The following is a 27,944-nucleotide window of genomic DNA, read 5'->3' as shown; positions in this document are numbered from 1 at the left end:
GCCCTAAATACGCAGTATAAAGTGAGGGGTTTTGGCCTGTGTTATGGAAAAGATCAGACTAGATGATCGTAATGGTCTGTTTGGATCTTAAACTCTATGGAAACAGACATTTTGTTGTAGCTTTTTTTGCTAGCATATTATTCACATTTGTCTCATGGTCCAATTATAGTTCCAATTAATACTTACTTTGTTGCTGGCTGTTAGAACATGATAACCAGAATATTTAAGGGGGAAGCTAAATACAAGTTGTTTAGCTATTTTCCGTTTTCTCCTTTCTGGTATTGGAACTTGATAATGCAGTGATGAACATTTGAGAAATAAAATGCAATACTTAAAACCGAAGTGAATAACGGATGTTACTTAATCTTTATGGGAGGAGAAAACAGTGTTGTGTCAATAGATCTGCTTTCTTCATCAAGCTCATCTTCCTTCTCTCCCTGACACAGCTTGTTTAGTTCTAACAACTAAAAACTTAACAGACTTCTAAAGTCACTAACAGAAGTTATAGATTTCAGAGTAGCAGCCGTGTTAGTCTGTATTCACAAAAAGAAAAGGAGGACTTGTGGCACCTTAGAGACTAACCAATTTATTTGAGCATAAGCTTTCGTGAGCTACAGCTCACTTCATAGAATATTTTAGAAAAGAAAAGCTTACAGTAAGGTGAAGGTGAAATAAAGTAGATTCTCCTCACAATGCTAATATCTTTGTTTACTTAAGAAGAGATCTACATAAGACTGACATGTGACTTAGTAAAGAAATAAACACTCTCCTCCACCACCTTAGCTGAAGGTCAATCCTCCAGTGTGGAGTCTCCAATGGAGTCGTTGCTATAATAAGAATGTAGTTTAGAGCCAGAAAGTCTGGTGTTGACAATTATCCCAGCCATATAAGGAACTAGATGGACATACAAGAAGGCTTTCAGGGAAGGCGGGGTGTTCGGTTTAGTCAAGATATTAATTATAGCTACTGGATGAGCACTTCAGGTCATGGCATTCAGCTTATAAAAACATTAGTTGTAGCTACTGTAAGAAGATGGCTAATACAGGACTAACATTTAATATAATTTCTCCTTTAAATTGACAAGCTTTTTGTTTGGAACAGCATCTGTGACAATATGTAATGACAGATTATATGAATTAAATACCTGGTATTGGAAAAGGAAACTGCTATTTCAAAAGGAAGTACTGTAACCCAGCATTACCAAATTTCACTAGGACATGAAGTTTCATAGAAAATATAAAGATCAGTATTGCAGATTTGTATTTGTAGTTATGAGAAATTATGATCAAAATATTATTTACTGGTGGGATCAAATGCTTTGTAGCTTCTGCAGGCTGAGCTCATTGCACACATGAGGGGCTCCTTGCATTCGTCCATTCTCCGCACAAGTTTCCTGTGTGGCATACTCCCATCCCACTCTGTTTTGGGGACTCACTGCAATCCTCTCACCCCTTCCATCATGCCAGGGCCTGCGTGCCCCCCAACTTCTCCACTCTTCTCATTTGAGGCTCTCATTCTCCCCCCCATGCTAGGTGCTCTGTGTGTGCCCACTTTCCCCCATGCCCTCCAATTCTTACTGCTTTTCTTTCTGTCAGGGAGGAAGTCATTCATGGTGTCAACATGTTAAACTCTTGGGAGGATGTGGTGCAATGTAGTTGTAGCTGTGTCAATTCCAGGATATTAGAGAGACAAGCTAGGTGAGGTAATATCTTTTATTGGAGCAGCTTCTGTTGATCAGGGAGAGAATAGGCATTCGAGCTTTTGAGCTACACAGAGCTCTTCTTGGGAGGATGGGCAGAACTGAGATTGGAGGAATTGGGTTGGAAAGTGTTAATAGCTGCCATCAACCAGTTCTTTAATCTACAGACAATTAAGGTATGTCTACACCCAACTAGACACCCAGGGCTGATCCATGTCAGCTAACTTGGGTTTGTGGGGCTTCGGCTGGAGTCTGGGCTCGGGCTGGAGTCCAGGCTCTAGGACCCAGCGAGGTGGGAGCTTGGGCAGCTCCAGCCCAAGCCTGGACGTCTACACAGCTGTGAAACAGCCCTACAATCTGAGCCCCAGGAGCCTGAGTTGGCTGGCAGCTAGCCGCACGTTTTTATTTGCTGTGTAAACATACCTTTACAGGCCTGGTTGAAGCTTCTGGGTCTGCTAATTAGATACAGGGAGCTCTATGGATATGTCTACACTGCAGTTAGACACCCACAGCTGGCCTGTGTCAGCTGAGTCAGGCTATGGGGCTGTTTAATTGTGGTGTAGATGCTCGGGCTCGGGCTGCAGCCTCAGTTCTGGGACTCACCTTGCAGGCTCTTAGAGCCCAGGCTCGAGCCCAGGGGTTGGCAAACTATGGCCTGGGGGCCCCACATCCGGCCCTTCAGACGTTTTAATCTGGCCCTTGAGCTCCTGCCGGGGAGCAGGCTCCGGGCTTGCCCCACTCCACATGTGCCATGGCTTCCTACGGCTCCCAGAAGCAGCAGCATGTTCTTTCTCCAGCTCCTACATGGAGGGGCAACCAGGGGGCTCCGCACACTGCCCCCACCTCAAGTGCCTCCCTCCCCTGCAGCTCCCATTGGCCAGCAACCTGCAGGGGCAGAACCTGAGGATGAGGCAGCACGCAGAGCTGCCTGGTTTCACCTCCATGTAGGAGCTGGAGGGAGGACATGCCCACTTCCAGGAGCTGCTTGAGGTAAGTGCCGCCCAGAGCCTGCACCCCTGACTCCCTCCAGTGCCCCAGCCCTGATCCCCTTCCCACCCCCAAAACCCCTCTCTCCCACCCTCCTGCACCCCAGAGCCTGCACCCCCAGCCAGAGCCATCACCGTCCCCTACCCACACCCCCACCCCCTACCCAGAGCCCCCTCCCGCACCCTGAACTCCTCATTTCTAGCCCCAGCCAGAGCCCGCAATCCCTCCCGCACCCCAACCCCCAATTTCATGAGCATTCATGGCCTGCCATAGAATTTCCACATTCAGATGTGGCCCTTGGGCCAAAAAGTGTTTGCCCACTCCTTAGCCCGAGCCTGTGAGCCCAAATCAGCTGACACTGGCCAGCCTTGGGTTTTTAATTGTAGTGTAGACTTACCCCTGTTTCCTGCTTCCAGTTTTCCACTTTTACCCAAAATCAATAGGGGTCTGCCTATTATTGCCTTGAGCATTTCCTGAAATTTTGGTTTTGATCAGATGCGGTGTTCTAACATTGTTACAAACAGACAGACACGCAAAGGGAAAATGCTATCCAGTCAACTGTAGGACCTCGCTTCTCTGAGTCAATACGTATATGTCTAGCATTGGGAGCCAGTACCTGACACTTTTTATAGTTCACACTGTAAAATTAAATTCTAAATGGATTCTAATGTTTTTCTATAAAAAGCACTAGTATATAGATAACTGCTTAAAAATTTACTAACATGCAAGAGTTGAATATAGCGTGAGTTCTTGCAACACAGCCAAGTAAGTGTAGAGTGCCTGTTTTATGGATAAGCTATGTCATGCAATGTCTCACTGCAAAGGTGTTAAAATACTTCTGATATGTTGTGGTATATTTTTTGAGTGCTGGCCTAAAGGTATTCAGGGATCGCTGGATGGGGGACAGTGGTGGGAGGAAAAAGAATGTAATCAAAGGTAACTTAAAGAAGGGTGTAAAGAGAAAAAATACCCATGTTCTATATATTTCACACAAAGCAGGGATTTGCCAGAAAACTTTTTTCATCAGCAAAAGAAAATACAACACTTTCTGAAACATCTTTTAAAAAAAGTATTGTTGAAATATCTCTTTTCTCTCCCAGAAATTCTATTTTAAGATTACTTTCACTGATTATTATGATCTATAAAGATCCTTCTGGGAAGAAGCCTCTTATCAGATTCCTATACTATTCACTTCCAGTAAGGAAATGGAAAATGAATTCTCTGTAGTAGCAGATATCAAGCACATTTGTTTACACTGGCATAAGTTTATACCAAATTATGTGATAAAGGCTGTCTGTCTTCTGCCCTGTAGATAATTCTGTGTGAAAACATCACTACAGTTTTCAGAAACACTCAAATTTGACCTAATTTGAAGTCAATGGTATTTTCTCATTATCTTAAATGGGAGCAGATTTAGGCCAGTGTTGAGGACTTTTGAAAATCCCATCCATAATTTACAATTAAAAAACCAGAAAAAGAATATTACTCCTTTATTCAAATTAATTTGTAAGAACCATTTGATTTAGGGAACACTTGCCCAACAATTACAAAAACTAATCTTTTGGTCACTTAAGACCATATTAAATTTTATATGTAATGATGATGAGGAGGAGCCAATTCAGCACTTTAAAAAAAGGCAGTGTAGAATTTTATGCAGGGTCCTGGAAAGCCATGTCTATTTTATAACCAGAGGAAATTGAATGACTTTTTTCCAACTAGTGACTGTATATTTGTTGGTTTCAGAGAAGCAGCCATGTTAGTCTGTATTTGCAAAAAGAAAAGGAGTACTTGTGGCACCTTAGAGACTAACAAATTTATTTGAGCATAAGCTTTCGTGAGCTATATCGGATGTATATTTGTGAGTGTTCCATTGCACAAAGCCTGCTGTTGTGTAACCTTGCACAAAGGCTGCTGATTAATTTATTTAAAATCATCCTTTTGTGTGTCACGGTTGTGGTGGAGGAGGATTGTGCTGTGAGTTTTTATCCTGCTCTGCAATAACTTGACCTTGCACAAGAAATGTAGCAGCTTTACTTTCAAGAGGTCAGCAGTGACACAGCAGCCTTTCAGATGAAGCAGACAACATTATTTCACTGTAATGCAATTAAGTCACCAATGGCAGCTGTTGTTGCCAAGCACCTAGTTTGGAGCTCTGACTGTTCTGCACATCTATTTGTGGAATGAAATAAAATGTTCTACGGGCAGCAAGTCTTGCTGAACTTTCTCTATAAAAGTCCCCTCCGCCCTTTGATCTAAGACAGATACCCAAAATATTCAGCCTAGTTTTAATACTAGACAAAGCACTCGAGAGAGTTTTGGGATCTAAGCACCAAAAGACAGTTTTAAATAATTCTTCATGTACTGAAGTGTTAACTTAGTAGCAAACATGTTATAGCTTCTGTTAATTAAAACAGTGTACATGGTATCATCACCTTATGTGACATTACAGTTGTGGTTATATCTGCATCCTCATTATGAATCTGATTTTTCAGAAGGTTCATCTTAGAATCCCTCGATTGGGGTCCTGTCTCATGCAGGTGCCTCATCTGTTGTGGATTAATCCCTTGCCTAACGTTTGTGTTTTAAAAGCACAAAAATCCTTGTAAATGGTCAAAATCTCTTGGAGGGCGAAATTCCCAAGTAAGATTCTTAATTATATCACAAAAAGAAAAGGAGTACTTGTGGCACCTTAGAGACTAACCAATTTATTTGAGCATAAGCTTTCGTGAGCTACAGCTCACTTCATCGGATGCATATAACTTAACAGAACTCTTCAGAACTTCTGTTAAGTTATATGCATCTGATGAAGTGAGCTGTAGCTCACGAAAGCTTATACTCAAATAAATTGGTTAGTCTCTACAGTGCCACAAGTACTCCTTTTCTTTTTGCGAATACAGACTAACACGGCTGATACTCTGAAACCTGTCCTTAGTTATATCAGTCTCTTTCCATTGTAACCAATGTTACTTCAGACTCGTAGCAGTGTAAACTGATAGAAGTTCAGAATCAGGCTCCTTGTATTTATTTAACATTTATAGTCATGTCACTTTAAGGAATCTGGTCCTAAAACCAGCCAACAAGATTAAAACAGCCTTTGTGGACTCCACAGATCTGGAGGGAAACACAATTTTTTGTAGCACTTGCTGTACCACTCCTAATGAGGACAACAGGAGCCACATGGCTAATGTGCCATGCAAACTTTTGATATGCAACTCAGGGTGCACTTTCATTATTGTTACAAAACGTTTCTGTGGCATCAGAAGTTTGCGCAGTGTTTTACGCCCACAGATAAGAAGAGGCAGGCTGAAATTCTGTACTGCGCCTCTTGGCACAGCACAGAAGGCGAGGAGCCACCTTTGCTCTCCTGGGATTCTAGACTGCTGCAGGAGCTGAAAAGGATGACTTAGAGGAGCCCCTGGGGTCCTCAATTTATGGCAGCCTCCTGAGAGTAACCTAGGGGTTGCTTGGCACTGCTATCTATCTAAACAAGAAAAGACAAATAAGAATGCACAGGACAACAGAAGAGAATGGGTAAAGAGATGATTAATAATGAGAAGACAGGAGGAGATAATTCCGTTGGCTCCCCCCCGCCCTCCCCTTAGGAAGTGGTGTTTTTAAAGAAGGATTTGCAAGAAGAGGAGGCTTGGGTGGAAGAGGAGAGGGAGATTGTTTTGGGTGCTGTGAGGAGCAAATTAGAAGTCACAAAGTAAGATTGGGGAAAGGGATGAAGGAAACAAGTAAAATGGTTGGGAAAAGTTTAGATATCAAGAGGGGGAGCAGGGAAATGAGAGCATAGATGTACAGGGGAGTTCCAGTGAAATGGAGTGACACTGGTACATGTAAGAACAGAATCTAGCCCAAGAGGTTTTGCCCGTTTAAGATGATTTGAGGCCTTTTAAAACACAAAAACTAGTTTATAAACTGTTCTGGCAAATGATTAATCCACAACTGCTCCTCATTTTTCTGTTTTGCTGCTTTCAAAATAATGACTTACTGAGATATTAAGACTCAAAAATTGGTCATCAAACGTGTGGTAACTTTATAGTTTCATTAGGATTTTTGGCATGTTGACTTAGTGCTCCTCTTGAACTCCTTAGTTGACATGATTAGACTGCAGCTATGGGGCTAGAGCTTTGACAACCGTCAGCGGTCAGTTTTTAAATGCCAAAACAGCACTCTGTTATTGAATGAAGAGGACAGGAACTGTAAAAGCATCTAGAATACAATAGAATTCTTGTGTGTTTACAGAATAGTAATTAATACATCTATTAAAACTCCTAAGTACATTTCTCTGAATTGGAGGAACATTTAAATCATTTAAACAGAAGGTGCTGCACTAGCTAACTACCTGCACAAACACTGGACATATGTATCTATTTTTGAGTTTACACTGACCTTTTTTGGGTCAACTAAGGTGTCATTGGGAAGTCACATGACTATTCCACCTTGAGAAGAGCGCTCCTGGTTATATGGGAGGGGCAAGATTAATAAAAGACTAGCGATACTAGGGTAGAGTGGGGGTTTCAAATTCAAACAGGTTTTTGTTTTAAGGTTTTAAGGGAGCATTTTTTAAAGGAGGTTGCATTTATGCTCTTTAACTCCTCCAATCTAAAAAATAAACCTTAAACTAAGAAAAGAGCCCCAAGTGAGAACCAGACCACCTCTCTATGTAAACTACTGTTGCAATATTACTATAGTACTGTATTTGTTTTGATCCTGCATTTTCAATAGAGCTAATGTGGAAGAGGAGAAGGAACATCACAGTGGCTACATCTCCGCTGCTATACCTACAGTGCCTGTTCATCATTGGTGCAGCAGTAGAATCGTAGGATTGGAAGGGACCTCGAGAGGTCATCTTGTCCAGTCCCCTGCACTCACAGCAGAACTAGTATTATCTAGATAGACCATCCCTGACAGGTGTTTGTCTAACCTGCTGTTAAAGATCTCCAGTGATGGAGATTCCGCAGGAGCAGTGCAAGTGCTAGGTAGTCAGGGCTCCCAATTTTTCCAGCATCATGTTCTGAATCTATCCTCTGACCAAGGGCATGAGACCATAGTGCTACAGCCTCAGCCCTGTCTTTGCTAGAACTTCCACTGTGGCAGACGCAGCATTCCTAGTCAGCGGGTACGTCGTATTCTAGTCTGGACACAGCCAGTGATAGTAGCACTGAGCCCAAGTATCAGGAGGGAGACTGAACACATGGATGTTACTGTGATAGCAGCACTGTTCGTTGAACAAGGGTACCATGACTCTAAAACGTGTTTTTTTAAAGTATCCTTTTATATCACAACAGCTCCAAAGAAACAATTACAACTTTTATCTCCTCTCATACGCATGCCACATATTCTACTTCAAAATTACAGTGAAAAAAGGGAGGAAAAAATGTTTGCTTGTCAAATATCAGTAAACAAAGTTTAAGGTGGTGGGACAACAGCCCTGCCCACAATATATTTTTCAGTGTGATTTTTGTGATTGGTTAGAGGCGCAGTCAGCTTAACTGGGTACAAGTGACATGATTCAGTTTGTGTCCGCACAGTATTTTCTCTGACACCACAGCCATGTTTGTGCATCTGAACCTCCCATGCTACCTAACCATGTGCTAAGAGAGTGTTCTGTGCAAATCTGGGCACCTATTCTGTAATGCCTCAGCATGTGACTAGAGTACCCAAAGGACATGCACATAAAGTGATACAAAACAGTACATGGGGCAGTGTGCTCAACAGTGTCCTACTGTGCAGAGAGATTGGAGGAGGGAGAGCTGGCAAAACCAGTTACATACACCTGGCCACTGTGTCCTGCCTCGCAGCACAAAATAGTGTGACCTGCTGAAATAGGTATAGTGTACTAGCCTAGGTCTCTGCCAAGGGTGACAGACTCTTTAATCATATTGTGTGTGGATTCAACTCCTGTTTAGAGCCAGCCATGCCAGAAAATACTTTCCAATTTGTTTAAAAATTGTCATGCAGACAGGCCCTTTGGAATGGATTCTTCTTTTTCTTTTCAAAGACATTGGCGTTTATTAAAAGTGAAAGAATTGAATGGAATTCCCTTGATTTTTGTCAGGGGTTTTTGTAAGACCCCTGTGTTGCTTGCTGTTCCTAAACTGTATATTTTTTCGCACTTCCTTCTCCCTATTCTCCTTCCTCACTTTCTCAGACTTCCCTCTAACAAGCAAATTCTTTGGATACCAAAACCCTCTTGCAGAAAAAGCAAAATACATATGGTTTACTATTCATTTTTGGAAACAGTTGCTACTAGGGGTATGTCTACACTCTGGAATAAGGTTGAATTTATAGAAGTTGGATTTTTAGAAATCGGTTTTATATATTCGAGTGTGTGTGTCCCCACAGAAAATGCTCTAAGTGCATTAAGTGCATTAACTCGGCAGAGTGCTTCCACAGTTCCGAGGCAACGTCGACTTCCGGAGCGTTGCACTGTGGGTAGCTATCCCACAGATCCCGCAGTCTCCGCTGCCCATTGGAATTCTGGGTTGAGATCCCAATGCCTGATGGGACTAAAACATTGTTGCGCGTGGTTCTGGGTACATATCGTCAGGCCCCCATTCCCTCCCTCCCTACGTGAAAGCAAGGGCAGACAATCGTTTTGCGCCTTTTTTCCTGAGTTACCTGTGCAGACGCCATACCACAGCAAGCATGGAGCCCGCTGAGGTAACCGTCACCGTATGTCTCCTGGGTGCTGGCAGACGCGGTACTGCATTGCTACACAGTAGCAGGAACCCATTGCCTTCTGGCAGCAGACGGTGCAATATGACTGGTAGCCGTCATCATCATGTCCGAGGTGCTCCTGGCCGCGTCGGCCAGGAGTGCCTGGGCAGACATGGGCGCAGGGACTAAATTTGGAGTGACTTGACCAGGTCATTCTCTTTAGTCCTGCAGTCAGTCCTATTGAACTGTCTTATGGTGAGCAGGCAGGCGATACGGATTGCTAGCAGTCGTACTGTACCATCTTCTGCCGGGCAGGCAAGAGATGAGGATGGATAGCAGTCATACTGCACCATCTTCTGTCGAGCAGCCATGAGATGTGCATGGCATGCAGTCCTTCTGCACCGTCTGCTGCCAGCCAAAGATGTAAAAGATAGATGGAGTGGATCAAAACAAGAAATAGACCAGATTTGTTTTGTACTCATTTGCTTCTCCCCCCTCCCCCGTCTAGGGGACTCATTCCTCTAGGTCACACTGCAGTCACTCACAGAGAAGGTGCAGTGAGGTAAATCTAGCCATGTATCAATCAGAGGCCAGACTAACCTCCTTGTTCCAATAAGAACAATAACTTAGGTGCACCATTTCTTATTGGAACCCTCTGTGAAGTCCTGCCTGAAATGCTCCTTGATGTAAAGCCACCCCCTTTGTTGATTTTAGCTCCCTGAAGCCAACCCTGTAAGCCGTGTCATCAGTCGCCCCTCCCTCTGTCAGAGCTACGGCAGACAATTGTTCCGTGCCTTTTTTCTGTGTGGACGCCATACCAAGGCAAGCATGGAGGCCGCTCAGCTCACTTTGGCAATTAAGAGCACATTAAACACCACACGCATTATCCAGCAGTATGTGCAGCACCAGAATCTGGCAGAGCTATACCGGGCAAGGAGGCGATGTCAGCGCGGTCACGTGAGTGATCAGGACATGGACACAGATTTCTCTGAAAGCATGGGCCCTGCCAATGCATGCATCATGGTGCTAATGGGGCAGGTTCATGCTGTGGAACGCCGATTCTGGGCTCGGGAAACAAGCACAGACTGGTGGGACCACATAGTGTTGCAGGTCTGGGACGATTCCCAGTGGCTGTGAAACTTTCGCATGTGTAAGGGCACTTTCATGGAACTTCGTGACTTGTTTTCCCCTGCCCTGAAGCGCATGAATACCAAGATGAGAGCAGCCCTCACAGTTGAGAAGTGAGTGGCGATAGCCCTGTGGAAGCTTGCAACGCCAGACAGCTACCAGTCAGTTGGGAATCAGTTTGGAGTGGGCAAATCTACTGTGGGGGCTGCTGTGATGCAAGTAGCCCACGCAATCAAAGATCTGCTGATATCAAGGGTAGTGACCCTGGGAAATGTGCAGGTTATAGTGGATGGCTTTGCTGCAATGGGATTCCCTAACTGTGGTGGGGCCATAGACAGAACCCATATCCCTATCTTGGCACCAGAGCACCATGCTGGCGAGTACATAAACTGCAAGGGGTACTTTTCAATAGTGCTGCAAGCCCTGGTGGATCACAAGGGACGTTTCACCAACATCAACGTGGGATGGCCGGGAAAGGTGCATGACGCTCGCATCTTCAGGAACTCTGGTCTGTTTCAAAAGCTGCAGGAAGGGACTTTATTCCCAGACCAGAAAATAACTGTTGGGGATGTTGAAATGCCTATATGTATCCTTGGGGACCCAGCCTACCCCTTAATGCCATAGCTCATGAAGCCGTACACAGGCAGCCTGGACAGTAGTCAGGAGCTGTTCAACTACAGGCTGAGCAAGTGCAGAATGGTGGTAGAATGTGCATTTGGACGTTTAAAGGCGCGCTGGCGCAGTTTACTGACTCGCTTAGACCTCAGCAAAACCAATATTCCCACTGTTATTACTGCTTGCTGTGCGCTCCACAATATCTGTGAGAGTAAGGGGGCGATGTTTATGGCGGGGTGGGAGGCTGAGGCAAATCGCCTAGCTGCTGGTTACGCGCAGCCAGACACCAGGGCGGTTAGAAGAGCACAGGAGGGTGCAGTACGCATCAGAGAAGCTTTGAAAACAAGTTTCATGACTGGCCAGGCTACGGTGTGAAAGTTCTCTTTGTTTCTCCTTGATGAAACCCCCCGCCCCTTGGTTCACTCTACTTCCCTGCAAGCTAACCACCCTCCTCTCCTCCCTTTAATCATTGCTTGCAGAGGCAATAAAGTCATTGTTGCTTCACATTCATGCATTCTTTATTCATTCATCACACAAATAGGGGGGTGACTACCAAGGTAGCCCAGGAGGGGTGGTGGAGGAGGGAAGGAAAATGCCACACAGCACTTTAAAAGTTTACAACTTTAAAATTTATTGAATGCCAGCCTTCTTTTTTTTGGGCAATCCTCTGTGGTGGAGTGGCTGGTTGGCCGGTGGCCCCCCCACCGCGTTCTTGGGCGTCTGGGTGTGGAGGCTATGGAACTTGGGGAGGAGGGCGGTTGGTTACACAGGGGCTGTAGTGGCAGTCTGTGCTCCAGCTGCCTTTGCTGCAGCTCAACCATACACTGGAGCATACTGGTTTGGTCCTCCAGCAGCCTCAGCATTGAATCCTGCCTCCTCTCATCACGCTGCCGCCACATTTGAGCTTCACATTGTGATGATAGGATGATTGACATCCTTATAATCTGCTTCCCCTGCTCCCTTCCCTAATAGCCATATTAAATTCATTCAGCTTTCGGATCTATATGGGATTTATCTGTCAGTGCAGTTCTGTAAACACAACTTGGTAACTGAAAATCAAGATTATTTGTTTCTGCTTCTTACATCAGCAACTGGAACTTATTTGGCAGTTCAGCTAATGATGTGTGAGACAAAATGGAAAATAACCGATCCACTTATAGCTATATCTTCTCTGCAATGCTGGCAGAAAGAAAAATGTTTATCAGTAAACTCAGCACATTTGACTGAGAAGATACATAAGGCGCACACATTGTAAAAGACTAATTTTACAATCTAGTCTAACAGAACTTTAAAGCAATCTGTATCTAATGATATAGAATACTTTTCTTGGTGTGTTCATGATACAGTATTATTGGAATCATTTTCCCCAATAAATAGTAACTGTTGATGAGTTTGACAGTGAATATGTTGAGTCATGTATGCTTATCATAAAATAGCTCTTCTATGTCTGAATGGAATTCTTATTATCAGCAATAGATAGTGAAGACTGTACGTACTTCCCAAGTTTGATTTACCATCTTGTAATGGAATGCGTTCCAGTGGATCTTAGCAAATCACAGCATGTCATTGTAACTCCTCTGCTGGTGAACTTTTAACTTGAAACTCTAGCAGAGAGCTCGGCAAGCCTGGCTAACTGATGTGAAACTGTGGAAGTAAATCACTTTGCTGGGAACAAGGGGAAGTCCCGCATATTGTTTCTCACAACTTTATTGTCTGCAGCTTCTCTGCACTGTAGCAGTTGATTTTTTTTTTAAATAAGAATTAAATTAATTGGATTTCCAATTATGGAAAATATGGAATTCCAAAACAGAGCTCACTCCTATATGATTCCAGAGAATGAAGAAGTTCCACACAGGGGTATTCATGATGTCCATAATACCAATGGAAATGAAGGCGAGAAAGCAGTGTCAAAATTACAACGTAGGCACAGTGACATAAAAGTATACAAAGAATTTTGTGACTTTTATGCAAGATTGTAAGTTCACTTTTTCAGGTTGGGATGTTACTGTGGTAAAATCATTTTAAAATCTGAAGTTGGTTTTTTTTCAGTGAAATTTCATGTAGAATGTGTTTGAACCACTCTCTAATGTAAACCTTACTATTCCTATGATATATTTCTAGTTTTGATCTCTACTAAAACTTGCAACAGTTGCTGTAAACAAAACCATACTTTAATTTCAGTAAGTTTTATTTCAATTACACGTATTAGATTGGATTTGTAAAATAGACTATGTGCTCTGTGAGACTTCTGATTTTAGGTTCTGTAAGTTATGGGGGAAATGTATACTGTCCCATTGGTAACAATAGAAAACCATTCTACATTCATCAGTAGTGCTATAGGAATACATATTTCTCAAAGGAAAGTGAAGAAATATTTGTGCATTTTTTGGGAGAAAGGAGGGTTATAAGGCTTTGTTTTGCTTGAAGCTGTAATTTTCCAAGTTTCTTCATTTTATGCTGTTGCCTAGATTATTTCATATCTGACAAATGCTGAAAGTTGAATTCTAAGCTGTAGTCTTCTTTTATCATGCTTAGTATTCAAGAGCTGTTGAGCTCTAAAGAAAGGTCACAGTTTATATTGTGATCAATATTCGCGTCAAATCCAGTTTATTCTGTTATTGGGTATGACAAATTAAGCGATTCAGTTCTCTTCCATAAAGCACAATGGTTTTGATGGAAATAGATTGTGGAGAAAGGCAGTTAGATATGCAGCTTAAACACAGCTGTTCGCTCCAAGCATTTATTTTTGTATATGTTTGACTGAAACCCCTGTGGGATAAAATGTTCTTGGTTTAATACTCTTTGTCAGGGATTTTGTTCATGCAGGTATCTCTCTGGAAGACCCCTTTTTCTGTAAAGTGCTGTAGAATAGAAAAAAGCAGCCCATTAATAATAACTAGTCAAGTCTTTCTTTAACCAGGGGTTAGCCTTTTGTGTGGTACAACAGGATAAGGAATAGAGCAGCTTTCAACTATTTAATCAAATGTATACTTGCTAGTACTTTGTATCAGATTGATTCTGCACAAAGTGCTGAGCATCCTCCAACTCCTATTAATGGGAAATTAATGGGAGTCACGGGCACTCAGCACCTTGTGTGGGATTGAGCCTTTTATATTTATAGATAGAGCATGATTTTTTTTCTGAACAATAAAATGTTTATTTTTGAAGAATAAAATAGAGATTGTTTTCTAAATTTCTGATTGTTTGGATCAAATCAGATTACCAACAAATTAGAATACCTGAAATTGTTCTTATATACACTCTAGAACATGTTTTATTAACATTTGTCAGATATTATGAAAATTAAGAGTTGTCCTGTGCATTCTCCATTTTACAGATAAGTATTTAGTACAAAACTTAGTCTCAAAGACTTAAGTTTTGAGAATTTAGATTTAAGCAAGAAAGCCTCTTGCAGTGTGAAAAATCAAGCATGGAATTTGAAATTTTAGAGGAGTTCCTCATTTGATTGCAAAGGAGCTGTGTTGATTTATTGCAGATGAGGATTTGTCCTTAAAAGTTAGAGTTTAGTCCCTCTGATATTTGCAAATGTTGTATTATAATGTTATTACTACATGCCTTTAAGAAGCACACCCAAGCATTATTTGGAAGTTTTCCTAATCTCTTATTCAAATTCCATGTAGCTTCAAGTCATTTTTCAAAATGGATAAATCTAAAGAACACTTTTTACCATGTACCATTCCTTACCTCTTGATTATTTCTGCCATAGCAGTTATGTTAAATATGTTCTATCCTTTTTATTGATGCCTCAGATATTTTGAATTGATATTCACTTTCAGAACAATATTCTTGCTTTGATCTCAGATAGGGAAACATCTTTAATTACTGATGAAATTGGCTCTTGTCTTCCATAATCATTGTAATTTGTTTATTTCCATTTTCTTTCTTGTAGTGGTTGATTGAATGAAAATATAACCTATTTTTTTCCCCTCATACAAGCCTGAACATACATTTTTGACCAAAATTTCTTAGAATAGGGTGCTGCTTTGAGAAAAAGAATTGAAACATCTCACAACTTTTTCCTCCATTAAGGGACTGCTGCAACTCCCATTATAGTCAGTGGAAAGATTTCTATGACTTCAGTGGAAGTTTGATCGGGACAGTTGGCTTTTCAAAAGACAAATGAAATCAAATCAGTGGAACTGAGTGTTTCCTTTTTCTTTATCCCCTCATTTTAGAAAAGATCAACAATCTCTTTTTGGTTTGTTTTTTGTTACAGTAATATGGCAAATGCTCTTGCAAATGCCATATGTGAGCGCTGCAAAGGGGGCTTTGCACCTGCTGAGAAGATTGTTAACAGCAATGGTGAACTGTACCATGAACAGTGTTTTGTGTGTGCCCAGTGCTTTCAGCAGTTCCCTGAAGGGCTCTTTTATGAGGTAAGGTGTTTAAAATGTTTTTCTCCCATGAGTTTCTTGGCTTTTATTTTCTATAATGTACAAATGATAAATACTGATAGTTCATTTGTTTATAAAATATTATCACAGAATGGTAGGAGCATTCTTTGAAAAGAAATATCCAGCAGAGGCAGAAAGAAGTAGAGACATTTCTAGTTTTGCCTTTAAAGACACATTATGGGACATTTCTATGACACGTACATAATGTGGGAGTGGAGGAGTTTTGCCTATAAAGACACATTATGTACGTTGTACTGGAAGCACGCAGAAAACACAGCTACTAAAATGAAATGTAATGTAGAGAGTAAAATCCTGATCCTATTGACTTCATTATGGCCAGGATTTCACCCAGAGTGTTTCTATTAGAGATGAGCCCATGACGTGCTGTTCAGATTCAGATTTGAATGTACCAAGAGTATGATGGGATTTGGATCAGGTATACTACTTCAGGACCATTTCTAATAAGGTTTAGCATTTTAAACTAATAAAACTAAAACAATTCTGAGTTAATGCTTTGCTCATTCCATTGTATTATACTGTCAGAACTTGTATCACTTTTGTTATGCAGTTCCTTGGCATAGCAATCTGGGGATATTCTAAATCAATCGTTAAACATTGAATTTAAGGGCGCTTTAGCATATTTTTCTAAAATGTATGTTCTCTCAGGTCAAATGTATATTTTAATTTTAATCCAATTTTCCCAACCTCTTTTCTCTTTCATGGGGATTCAGGCTGTGGGTGGGCTATTTTCACCTAGTACAAAGTGACCTTAGAAAGAGCTTTTGACCAGTCTAGAAAATATTGAGTGATTTGTGTAGGACAGGCTAACGCCTGGGAGATAGGCAAGTATTGTCCATACGGTATTTGACAGATGAGGAATGGAGGCTTAGAAAGTTTGAGAAGGATTTTTCAAAGTGCCTAACTCTCTTGTGCATTTCTGAAAATCCTATTCTAAGTGACTTTCCATGGCCACACAGGAAGTCTGTGGCCACAATGGGACTAGAACTCAGATTTCCTTCATCCCAGTCCCGTGCTTTTGCCACGAGGCAATCCTAGCCCAATCACAGCCGTTAAATACTGGTCCATTATAGATACTTCTATTTAATGGTTATTTTATGTCTTAGTTTATATATAATAACCCTTTATTCACCACTTTAAATGTATGGGGCACTTTACAAAATGGATAAAGGTAGGGTCACTGCCCAAATGCTTACAATCCCGTGTAATCACATAAAATACCTAGAGCAGCAGCATGGAAAGATTTATGTCACATTACAATCTCAGAATGGAATAAACCAGCTCTTACTAACCTATTCACATTGTCTAGCACTTCTAAGGTGCTTCTGACATGATGCAGTGTGAAAAGAAGCAATATTATTATTTCAGTTAACACTCTTGCCACGTCCCCTGGCCCTTCCTGTTTTCCTGTACAGTCAGAATCTTTGGACTTTCCACCAAACGCATCTCTTGCATCTTTATTTTCACTGGTTCTATTTCTAATTCAAGAGTGAAGGAGATACAACTGGAGGTGAGCTGGGCTATTGAGTGGAGTAGTGGGAGCAGGAGCTTGGTTTCAGAGCAGCACAAACTGCTAGGTAAGGAGGGGAAAAGCATCCGGAAGCAGGAGGATGCCTGGTTGTGAGGGGGAAAAGAGTACTGAGAACTATAGGGCTGCAAAAGCAGAGGTAGGGAAGGGCAAGCCTGGGCAGAGGTGGAGAAGTGGATGGGAAAGAGACAGTCAAGCACAGAGAAATAAATAACAGAGTGAGGCAAGGCTACTGGGAGAAGGGAAGGAGAACAGGTTTGAAGAGGCAATTGGGTAGAAGCCATTAACTGGGACTTGATCAGGATGAGATCTATATCTGGGGCATACTGTAGTAGTTGCCAGAAGGTATCTGGAAGGAGTGCGTGCAGCATACTGGCTGGTAGGAGAGGAGACTGGGGCAAGCTGATTGCTGTGAGCTTGCTGAGAATTTGTTATTCTTTGGCTGGCTTGAGGATCCAATCCTGCAGGAATTCTGCAAATCCTCAGATGTTGGAGCAGTTCTTGGGTATCATTTTAGTGGCACAGTAGAAAAAAGGGCTTAAATCACAACTCAGCCTATGTTCACACCTAACCCAAAAAGGTTAAAATCCCTTTAGTGCTCACACACAGCCATATGTGAATAGTCTCAAAGAGCATAAGCAAGTGCCCCTGTGTTGTTTGGATGTATCTAGGCTCTTTGCATCAAGAATGAAGCAAATGCCTCTCCCCTCCCCCATTATCTATTTAATGTCTCCCTTAACATTCTTGTCTCTGGTGTGAAAGCACAGATTGTCTGGCCAAGCTGGAAGAAACACAGGAGCCAATGGATGTGATTTATTCATGGATTCTAAGGCCAGAAGGGACAACTGTGATCATCTAGTCCAGGGGTGGGCAAACTACGGCCTGCGGGCCGGATCCGGCCCCTCGGGGCTTTGGATCCGACCTGTGGGATTGCCACCCCTGTGGCACCGCTCCGGGAAGCGGCCACACCACGTCCCTGGGGCCCCGAGGGGTGGAGGTGGGGGGTGGGGGCAGAGAGCTCTGCACGCTGCTCTTGCCTGTGGGTACCTTCCCCAAAGCTCCCATTGGCCAGGAACGGGTTAGTGTGGCCAGTGGGAGCTTCAGGGGAGGTACCCACAGGTGAGGGAAACACGCAGAGCCCTCTGCGCCCCCCCCTCCCCCACAGTGTTACCATACACACTGTTTGTAACACCCATTGTTTCATGTTCTCTGTGTGTATATGTATCTTCCTACTGTATTCTCCACTGAATGCATCTGATGAAGTGAGCTGTAGCTCACAAAAGCGTATGCTCTAATAAATTTGTTAGTCTCTAAGGTGCCACAAGTACTCCTTTTCTTTTTGCGGATACAGACTAACACGGCTACTACTCTGAAACCTGTAAAATGAGGATAATTCTTAGCTAGGAAGGGCATGTGATGATGAACTTGTCTGTGAAACTTTGGAAGAATGTGCTGTAGAAGGACAAAGTATTATTAAAATATTGGGGATGAGACTTCAAAGAATGGGTGCTTAAGTTAGGCACATACGGCATTATCTTGCATCACTGAACTCAAGGTTACCATTGCCGTTGATTTCAATGGGAACAGGATCAGAGCCCTAAATCCTTATTGAGGTTCGTAAGTAAGTGGCCCAATTTTTCAAAGCACCCATCAGTTTCATTTTTGAAAATTTGATTCACATAGTTCGGAGCCTAACTGGGGCACATATTTAAAGGGGAAAAAAAGTCTTGGTCTTTGTGTTTGGACGTTATTGCCTTCTTTGAGGCAACAATTATTGCTCTTCGGGCATTTTAAAAAAATCTGCAGCCAACACTTGTAGAACATTTAAAAGCAATTGTCATGCAAGGGTATGGAACTGAGTAACTGACATGTGAGCAATATCAAGGTAACTTGGTGCAAGTTACTCATTCTTCCTTCACTATGAACACATTTTGCATTTGAGACATGCTTGCAAAATTGTTACGAAAATTTACCAGTGGAGGCACAAATTCTACTAACCTCAATTTACAATATTTTAATGAAATCAATATTTTACTTGCTTGTTCCCCCCCCCAAAATTTGTTTACTGTGTGTGTGGAGTTTTGCAAGGTAGAATCAAGTCAGACTATGGGAAATGCTTCAGGAATGAGTGCTGATTAAGTTAGCTGTTTCAGAGTTTTGTGGCTGATAATGTGGCACTCCCTAAATTAGTAGATTACGGCCCAATCCTTAAAACATTTCCACACAGGTGCAACATACAAGTAGTCTTATTTAAATCAGGTAGAGTAGCGATGTGGAATGCAGATAATGTTGGTACATTGATTACTTGTGTGAGTACTATTTGCAGTGTTTGTACAATATGGTTTCAATCCGAGGACCCAATTCTGCACTTAATGGAGGAGTAAAATCTTTAGCAGAAGCCACGAAGAAGACTCTGCTGTCTTCCTCTTTAATTGCGATATAGCAAGGTTTCTCCTGAGAGAAGTAGCTGCTTTGCCTGCTAGTTCACAACTACATTTAAGTGCCCTTACCACAACTCTTAAATTTTATAAAATAGGTACACTAACCATCACATTTTTATCTAATATGTATTTAAACACCCATATTTTAACCAAGCTTTATACCAAAGATTTTTTTCATAATTCATGAACTAATTTCATCTAGTCATATACCTAAGTGCATTCTGTATTAACAGGAAAAAGAGCAGAACATTACCGCAGCCAGCTCCAGGAAGACCTCCACTCACTGTGCAGCCACAGGGGTTAAAAAGCAAACAAAATGTTAAGATACATATGGAATGGAGACTAACTGGAGAGTAAAATAATGCCAGTGTATAAACCAATGGTATGCCCTCATCTGGAATACTATGCGCAGATTGGATCGGATAAGGATAAAACAAAAATAGAGGGAGTTCAGGCATGGGTGCTGAGATTGATCCGAGGCATGGATAAGCTCTCATACGTAAAGATATTGAAAAGACTGGCATGTTTATCAGAGAGATGTGCTAGGATTTTCAGAAGAGCCCCAGGAGCTAGAACTTCAGTGGGATTTCAGTGTTTAACTTTCCTAGGCTCCTTTGAAAATCCTAGCTGAGAGGAATGAGAGAGGACCTGATAAATGTGTAGAAGACAATGACTGGTACAGAGAAGATAGATTGGGAACTTCTGTTCACCCTGTCTGATACTGTGAGACATTAATTGAAATTGAAAGACAAATTCAAATCTTGTAAAGGGAATTATATTTTCACACAATGCAAAACTAGCTTGTGGAACTCACTGCAATCTCCTTGAGGCCAGAAGTTGAGAAGGAGTCCAAAAAGGATTAGACATTTATGGATAGTAAGAATATCCAAGTTATAATAGTAATTATACGGTAAAAGAAATACCCTGAGGAATTTCGGAAGGGATATAAACCCTTAACATGTTGTAGGGCATAATATAACCTCTACTGTTGGGGAATAGGAGTAAACTTTCCCTGGGGCACCTTACACCATAACTAACTACTGCAGGGTTTCTTGAACCTTGTTCTGAACTATCTGGTACTGGTCCCTGTTGATGACAGAATACTGTACTAAGTTGACCACTGTTCTGATCCAGTCTCGTAATTTGGCAATTCCTATATTTCTGTGTTCCTGTTATTAGAAACAAGTATGACAGATTTTTGGAGTCCATCTAGATTTAAAATTATATATAACTGAACACCCTCAATTTTAAATATATATATATAAAATAGCCATTAAATTAACCCTATGCAATACGAATTCTCTAATCAACTTACATGTTAAAAATAAAGCAAAACAAAATAAAAAAATTAAAATCTTAGTAAACTAAGCAGCATCTGTTGTGCATCTTGTTAAACTGCCATCTTCACAATAAATCCTGAGTTGTACAGTTTATATTATTGAATGCTGGATGCAGGATCAGAAAAGGTGGGTAAATATGCATTTATTTTGTGGATTTCTGATAGTGCACTACAGTGCTGCACTTAATTGTATGTTACCAGCTGCTTCATTATTCAGTTTATTTTTACTTTTTCTGCAAATGAAATATTCCTTTTGTTACAAGTCAGAAACTTAGGAGTTAACGGGATATTTCTGGTTAACAGCAGGCTACCTCTTTTTATATAGTTCAAGTGTGTTGCTCACTTTGAGCCTTTTAAGGAATGGGCCCTCAACCTCATTATAGACTCACCCCACTAGTGTGAAGAAATAGAGGCCCTATAATGTTTACTATGGTTTGATGCACTCTTGTGTTCTGTGTATGACAGAGCCATTGAGCTTCGTTATGCTACACAGAACAGTTCTGTGCACTCGAGTTCCCTTGTGCATCTAGCTTTCACTTCCAATTAGCAGGAGGATAGACTGAACATGAGAGTTCCTTCAGGCCTGAGCTCAATAGAACCTCCCAGTGTCTTGTTTGATCTCAGGAGCTCTAAAGAATAATTTTCCAGTCCTGGGTGGTGGTCCATGAATGCCTGTCAGCTTTATTTTGCTCTTGTCAAAGCATCTGTTATAGGGATACAAATACGTGCTAATTGGTCCAACTTAAAAATAAACCATACGAATTCCTACTACTACTACCAGCAGAGAGTATCTCTGCAGACATTTTTCTACCAAATGCTCTTTTTAGGTGTTTCTATATCTGAGGGAGAACACAATTTCCCAAATAGAGAGAGACAGGAATAAATTACTTTTGTGTCCCCTTCTTGTGTATGAACCAGATCACTTGCAGTGATTCTGGAAACATACTTTCTCCTGGGATCTTTCTGGAGCACAAACTGCTTGATCGATAATGATTTGTCAAGTTTGCAGTATATTTGAAAGATCTAAGGTTGTCTGTAGAGTAATATTTCCTGAAAGCAGGGTTGCAAAAGTGCTTACACTTTTTATTAAGATGGCCACCATCCAAGTCATGCTTTACACCAGGCCTGTAACAGTCTGGAATTCCCTACGGGTCTAGGAGTCCTGCATTCCTCGCCAGGTGGACAGAAATGTAGGATCACAGCTAAAGGCACTATGTCAACTTGAAAATCACATTTCTGAGAATCAGAAAACTTTGTACCTACTAAAGTGACAAACTAACAAGTAAGATTACAAAAACCAAAAGAGATGGGGAAGAAGAGTCTCCTCTACTTTTTTCAGCAGTCTCTCGTTGGAGTCAGTTTTTGAAGTTTTTTTGTTGTAATATTGTGACTTTTAGGTCTGTAATCGAGTGACCAGAGAGATTGAAGTGTTCTCCAGCTGGTTTTTGAATGTTATAATTCTTGACGTCTGATTTGTGTCCATTTATTCTTTTACGTAGAGACTGTCCAGTTTGGTCAGTGTACGTGGCAGAGGGGCATTGCTGGCACATGATGACATATATTACATTGGTAGATGTGCAGGTGAACGAGCCTCTGATAGTGTGGCTGATGTAATTGGGCCCTATGATGTCCCCTGAATAGATATGTGGGCACAGTTGGCAACGGGCTTTGTTGCAAGGATAGGTTCCTGGGTTAGTGTTTTTGGTGTGTGGTTGCTGGTGAGTATTTGCTTCAGGTTGGGCGTATGTAGATTTGCGTGCAGTGGCAATGATCCCCAAACAGAGTTAACATGTATAGATAGAGCTCCATTGTATCACTCAATAACACAAAACAGGAAGCATTCAGATTTCATACTCTTATATGTTCATGTCCAGATCCTTTCCAACTCTTATACATAATCTGTTTTATAGCATTATGCTGTATGACGTTACTGAGTGTTTGGCATATTTGATTTGTGCTAACATCAGACAGGTTGGATGACTCACTGTAGAACACTGGCTTTTCATTTCTAGTGCCCGCAGTGACGTTCAGCATGAGAACTAAGCTTGGGATCTCAAGTTGATAGTGGAGAGCAGTCTGCATCATAAAATCGCCACCCTGCTAGACAGTTCAGTGTGACTCACCCTGCTGTATAATGGTTCATAAAGATAAAAATTCTCTGATCCTTAGAGAATCATAATAGAGTAATATACAGGAGCTAATGTGTAAATGTTATACTATTCCTAATTTATGCTTAATATTCACTGTTTGTTTTGTTTTTTAGTTTCCAGTTGAAAATGCTTCCTATTGACTCCATTTTAATGGTTGTCTCAATTTGTAAAATACCGAACATTTTATAGTAAACATAATGAGATGTCTAGTTTTAACATAGTTAGCATTTGCATCTGGTTACGATGGGATCGGCAACCTTTCAAAGAAGAAGAGCCATTTTTTGTTTTTGTCTTTGACCAAAATATTTCGAGACCCGCATCACACGCAAAGCTCCTTGTAGAGTTAGAATTTATCAACTAATAATAATTGAGTATATTAAAATTATCACCACTCACCAATACTTCTAATGCGACTTCTGCCATTTGATTTGAATATAAACAGGAGGGGGCTCTGGGCTGGGGTAAGGGATTGAGGTGCAGAAGGGGGTTGTGGGGTCTGGGAGGAAGCTTGGGTACAGGAGGTGGTTCTATGCTGGGTCAGCGGGTTGGGGTGCGGGAGGGGGTGCGAGGTGCAGGCTGTGGCTGGGAGGTGCTTACCACAGGTGGCTCCCATCTAGCGGTGAAGCAGGGCTCTGGCCCCACGCTGCTCCCGGAAGTGGCTGGCACGTTTCTGCGTGCCCCTGGTTCAAGGGAGGCAGCTGTGCATACTGCCTCTGCCCCCAGCACTGTCCTCACAGCTCCCATTGGTGGGGGCAGTGGCGGATTAAAGATTTTGCTGCCCCTAGGCCCTGAAATAATTGCTGTCCCAGCTCACCTCCACTCCGCCTCCGCCTCCTTCCCTAAGCGCGCTGCCGGGTCCTGCTTCTCCCCGCTCCCTGTCAGTGCTTGTGCGCGAAACAGCTTTGCGAAGGAGCGGGGAAGAGGCGGGAATGTGGCGCGCTCAGGAGAGGAGGCGGGGCCGGGGCAGGGATTTGGGGAAGCAGACCAATAGGGGCAGGGAGGGGGTGGGGAATGGGGGTGGGGAAGGGGTGGAGTTGGGGCGGGGGCAGAGGGCGCAAACTGGCGCTGAGGGAAGTAGCCTCTGGCTGCTATTATAAATTTGCCGCCCTAGGCCTAGGCCTTGTCATTAATACGCTGCTGGGCGGGGGCGGTGCTTGTGGGCATGGACAGCGCATGGAGACCTGCTGGCCCCCTCCCGCCAAAGGGCACGCAGAGACTTGCCAGGAGACAGCTGCTTCTGGGAGAGGCGTGGGGCCAGAGCCCTGCTGCGCTGCTGGCCAGGAGCTGCCTGTGGTAAGTGCCTCCCAGCCAGAGTTTGCACCTTGCACCCCCTCAAAAAACAGCTGCCCGCAAGGGGGCAGCCAAAGAGCTTCCTGCGGCTCTGGAGCCGCAGATTGTCGTCCCCTGGGTTATGAGGTGCCTGAAGGCACCCATACATGAGCAGTTTCTCCCCTTCATTCCAAGCCATGTTTGCCTATATATTATTATAGTAGTTGTTCTACAGCACTACCTTCACTTCCTTGAAATCATTTCCCGTCTGTTTCTGTGAAGACGAGCCTGAACCAGAAAATCACGTCTGAACCACCCTGGACTTTGAGAAAGTTCTGATCTAAATTCAAGCCATGTGTCTAGCCTCAAACTCTGTAACAGGCCAGTTTGAAGCTCCAAATCTAGAACTTTGTTGAGAAAGAGATCAGGTATGAACTTCCTTAGCCTCATCAGTTTTTCAGATTAATTGAATGGAAGTTCTCTTCCTACATTTTTCTGTACGTTATACTACTGAGCTGGAAAGTTGTGTTGCGCAGTAAATTGCAGAGATTTTTGACATGAACATTCTCCTGCACTTATTTCCTCCAATATGTAGCACCATTCTTTCAGGAAGTGCAGAGTGCAGAGGAGATCAGAGGGGTTCAGAGAAAATGCTTCCTAGTAGGAAAGGCGTTTATAAGTTGATCCAGTAATTCAAAGGTTAATTCCTGCCAGTAGCACTGTATGTTGCATCAGATTTTGTGTATCCTGTCTGACTTAAATATTGTCTGACAAACTGTAAATGATAACAAAGAGCAAAAGCTTTAGACTCTCAGTTTTTTAAAAGCAGAGTTAATACTGTAACAAATAATATATTGCATGCTTAATGTTAACGTAAGGTAGATAGATTTAGTATGCAAGGGGTTGATCAGTTTGTCTACCACAAAAAACTGTTTCTGTATGTCTCATTTTTGTTATAGCCAAGTCATCTTTTACAGTTTAATTGCATCTGGGAATGATATAGTATTGTGATGGTATGTATATTATTGATGTGAAATGTGAAGTACACTTTTTATTCCTCTAATTTCCAGTTTGTTTCCCATTTTCAGTTTGAAGGAAGGAAGTATTGTGAACATGATTTTCAGATGCTTTTTGCCCCTTGCTGTCATCAGTGTGGTAAGTTTTATACTGATCATTTAATGTAAGTTCAACATATAACCTTGGAAAAGAATGGAATCCTTGTGATTACACCAAGCACACCGAGTCAGACTATTCTGCCAGCCTGAGTTCCCTTTACCTCACATTGCTGGGATAGGCTCCCCAGCGTTTTCCAGCCAAGCACACAGGCAGGGCCACACCCCGCTGCACAGAGAGCCAGAGATCCGTTCTGGGAAGGCTCAGCTTAAGGAGCTTGCCACAGCACCCAGATGTCCACCCTCCCTTGGAGTACAAAACCAAAATTATAAGAAATTAGCCTCTTCCCTCCAGTGTGGAGGAGGGTATACACAACTTCTCATTCTCCCAGTTAGAAATCATATAATCTGGGTTATATTATAAACCAGAAATAAAGTTATTAACTATAAAAGGTGTATTTTAAGTAGTTAAGGAGGTAGGAGACAGAACAAGGCAGATTACTAAGAAAATAAAACAGAGCACACAAACTAAGCTTACTACACTAAAGAAACTGGTTACATGTATGTTCTCACCCTAAATGTGGTTCTAATAATCTTCTTCACAGGCCAAACGCCCTTCCAGCAGGGTTCAGTTCTTTCCTCCAGTTCAGTCTTCGTTGTTTCCAGCAGTCATCTTGGGTTGGGTAGCAGGGGAGAACTGATGACCTGGGTTACCTCACTCCCCACCCTTAAATAGTATTTGCATAAGGCGGGAGTCCTTTGTGTCCTATTTCAGAGGAACAGCCGTGTTAGTCTGTATTCGCAAAAAGAAAAGGAGGACTTGTGGCAAATGGCCCACCTGTTGATCACTTTAGATAAGCTATTACCAGCAGGACAGTGGGGTGGGAGGAGGTATTGTTTCATGATTTCTGTGTGTATATAAAGTCTGCTGCAGTTTCCACGGTAAACATCTGATGAAGTGAGCTGTAGCTCACGAAAGCTCATGCTCAAATAAATTGGTTAGTCTCTAAGGTGCCACAAGTCCTCCTTTTCTTTGTGTCCTAGTTGGACCCCCCTTTCCTTACAGTGGAAAGTTAAAAGAAGTCCCAAGTAATGTTTTAGTATCATGTGACAAGACCACCTGACTCTGTGGGGCCCTTGTAGCCATTCTTCACAGGCTGACCCACAGGTTCACAGGAAGATTAAGCTTTTTTTTACAGTCCATTGTCCTTGTTGATGGGCCATCCGCCCTGTCTGGCTTTTCCATTGTTGTATCTGAAGTGTTGGCAGTGGGCATCCCCCAAAGTAGCACATTTGAAATACAGATACATAGTCAATATTCCTAATTTCAGATACAGAAATGATACATGCATATAAATAGGATAATCGTATAAATAGTAAATCATAACCTTTCCAATGATACCTCACGTGAGCCATCTTGCATAAAGTATATCTCAGTTATGTCATATTTATATCAAAAGCGTATTTTCATAAAGAATATGGAATGACAATCACACCCTTATTGCCTGCTCCTCCCATAATCGTTTCTCAGCTTTCTTCAACACTGTCCTGTGCATGGAATGCCTTTCCTGAGCTGGTCTGAAAAGTCACTACCCTCCCCTCATTTAAATCTCTCCTGAAGCCTCACTGTTTTCTTGACATCTACAGGAAGCTACTTATTTATCTTATGTGTGAACTGCTTATTTGTATGAAGGGAAGAGGTTGAATGCTGGCAGAGAGGGGCTTATGGACACTATATCTAAAGCTAGGGATTGCTGTGGGCAGAGGGGGTTGAATGGTGGAGGGAAGATGTGGGAAGGGGAATTTAGTGTGTATAACAAACAAACAAACACAAATGTATGACTAACTAGACGGATGACGGAGTTCGTTCTTTCTGTAGGCCAACCACATTGCACAGATGAGGGGCTCAATGCATTCCTCCATTCTCCCCACAAGCTCCTGGTGTGCCGTCCCCCCACCCTAATTCTGCTGCCTTCTTGGTCATCTCTCCCCTTGACAAATCTCTCTGCCTGCAATACCAAATGGATACTGTTTAGATGAACTAAAACACTTGTGACTGGGCAAAGGTAAATGATCTTGCCTGAGCTAGGCACAGTGTGGATGGAGCTACAGTGCAACTCTCGAGTCTCACTCCTACTCAACCAATATAGCTCCTGATCTGAAGGAGCCCCCAATCTTCCAGTCCTAAACCTTCACACCCCCAGTAGTCTGGCAAAGCACCTCAGTCCTGACCAGCAGTTCCATTTGCTGATTCATTTCACCAATGGGATTGAAGCAGGGCTTAAATTCCCCCCAGTATTTCCTGGAGCCTTGAACTTCAGCCTCACAGAAGGCGCTGGGGCATGGGGCTTCTGCCCCGCGGTGCGCGCTGAGGTTTGGGGCTCTGCTCACACCAGGGCTTCTGCAGGTTTCAAAATATTTACTGGAGCGCCCCACTGGATGGCTCCAGCTGAATTTAAGCCCTGGATTGACATATGAAAATGCAATGGACGGAGCGAATAATGACTGGTTGAGTTACCTATGATCTCACAATGCTTCTCTGCCTGGAGCACCATATGGGCATTTGTGTGCAACTCA

General features: G+C 42.4%; 1 protein-coding gene and 1 long non-coding RNA gene across 11 annotated transcripts in view; one reads left to right on the top strand and one right to left on the bottom strand.

The window, feature by feature from the left end:
* The window catches only part of LIMS1 (LIM zinc finger domain containing 1), a 140,883-nt gene that overhangs the window by 85,102 nt on the left and 27,837 nt on the right, over nt 1-27,944 (top strand). For 9 of the 10 annotated variants that reach the window (XM_073350950.2, XM_073350930.2, XM_073350961.2 and 6 more), the window contains 2 exons: nt 15,333-15,492; nt 25,344-25,410. In XM_073350950.2, the coding sequence (XP_073207051.1) occupies nt 15,333-15,492; nt 25,344-25,410 (227 nt within the window). Of the gene's footprint in view, nt 1-15,332; nt 15,493-25,343; nt 25,411-27,944 lie in introns of those variants that run through there. The other variant, XM_073351000.2, reaches the window with a different exon arrangement.
* Nucleotides 13,139-27,944, bottom strand: part of LOC140914062 (uncharacterized) — a 46,212-nt gene continuing 31,406 nt past the window's right edge. Inside the window, exons 2-3 of the long non-coding RNA XR_012159754.1 lie at nt 25,941-26,133; nt 13,139-13,956 (exon numbers count right to left, since the gene is read on the bottom strand). This is a non-coding gene — a long non-coding RNA (uncharacterized LOC140914062). The remainder of the gene's footprint in view (nt 13,957-25,940; nt 26,134-27,944) is intronic.

This window comes from Lepidochelys kempii, chromosome 1 (genome assembly GCF_965140285.1).
Source record: "Lepidochelys kempii isolate rLepKem1 chromosome 1, rLepKem1.hap1, whole genome shotgun sequence".
NCBI lineage: Eukaryota > Metazoa > Chordata > Testudines > Cheloniidae > Lepidochelys > Lepidochelys kempii.
This window is presented reverse-complemented; position numbering and strand designations above follow the sequence as displayed.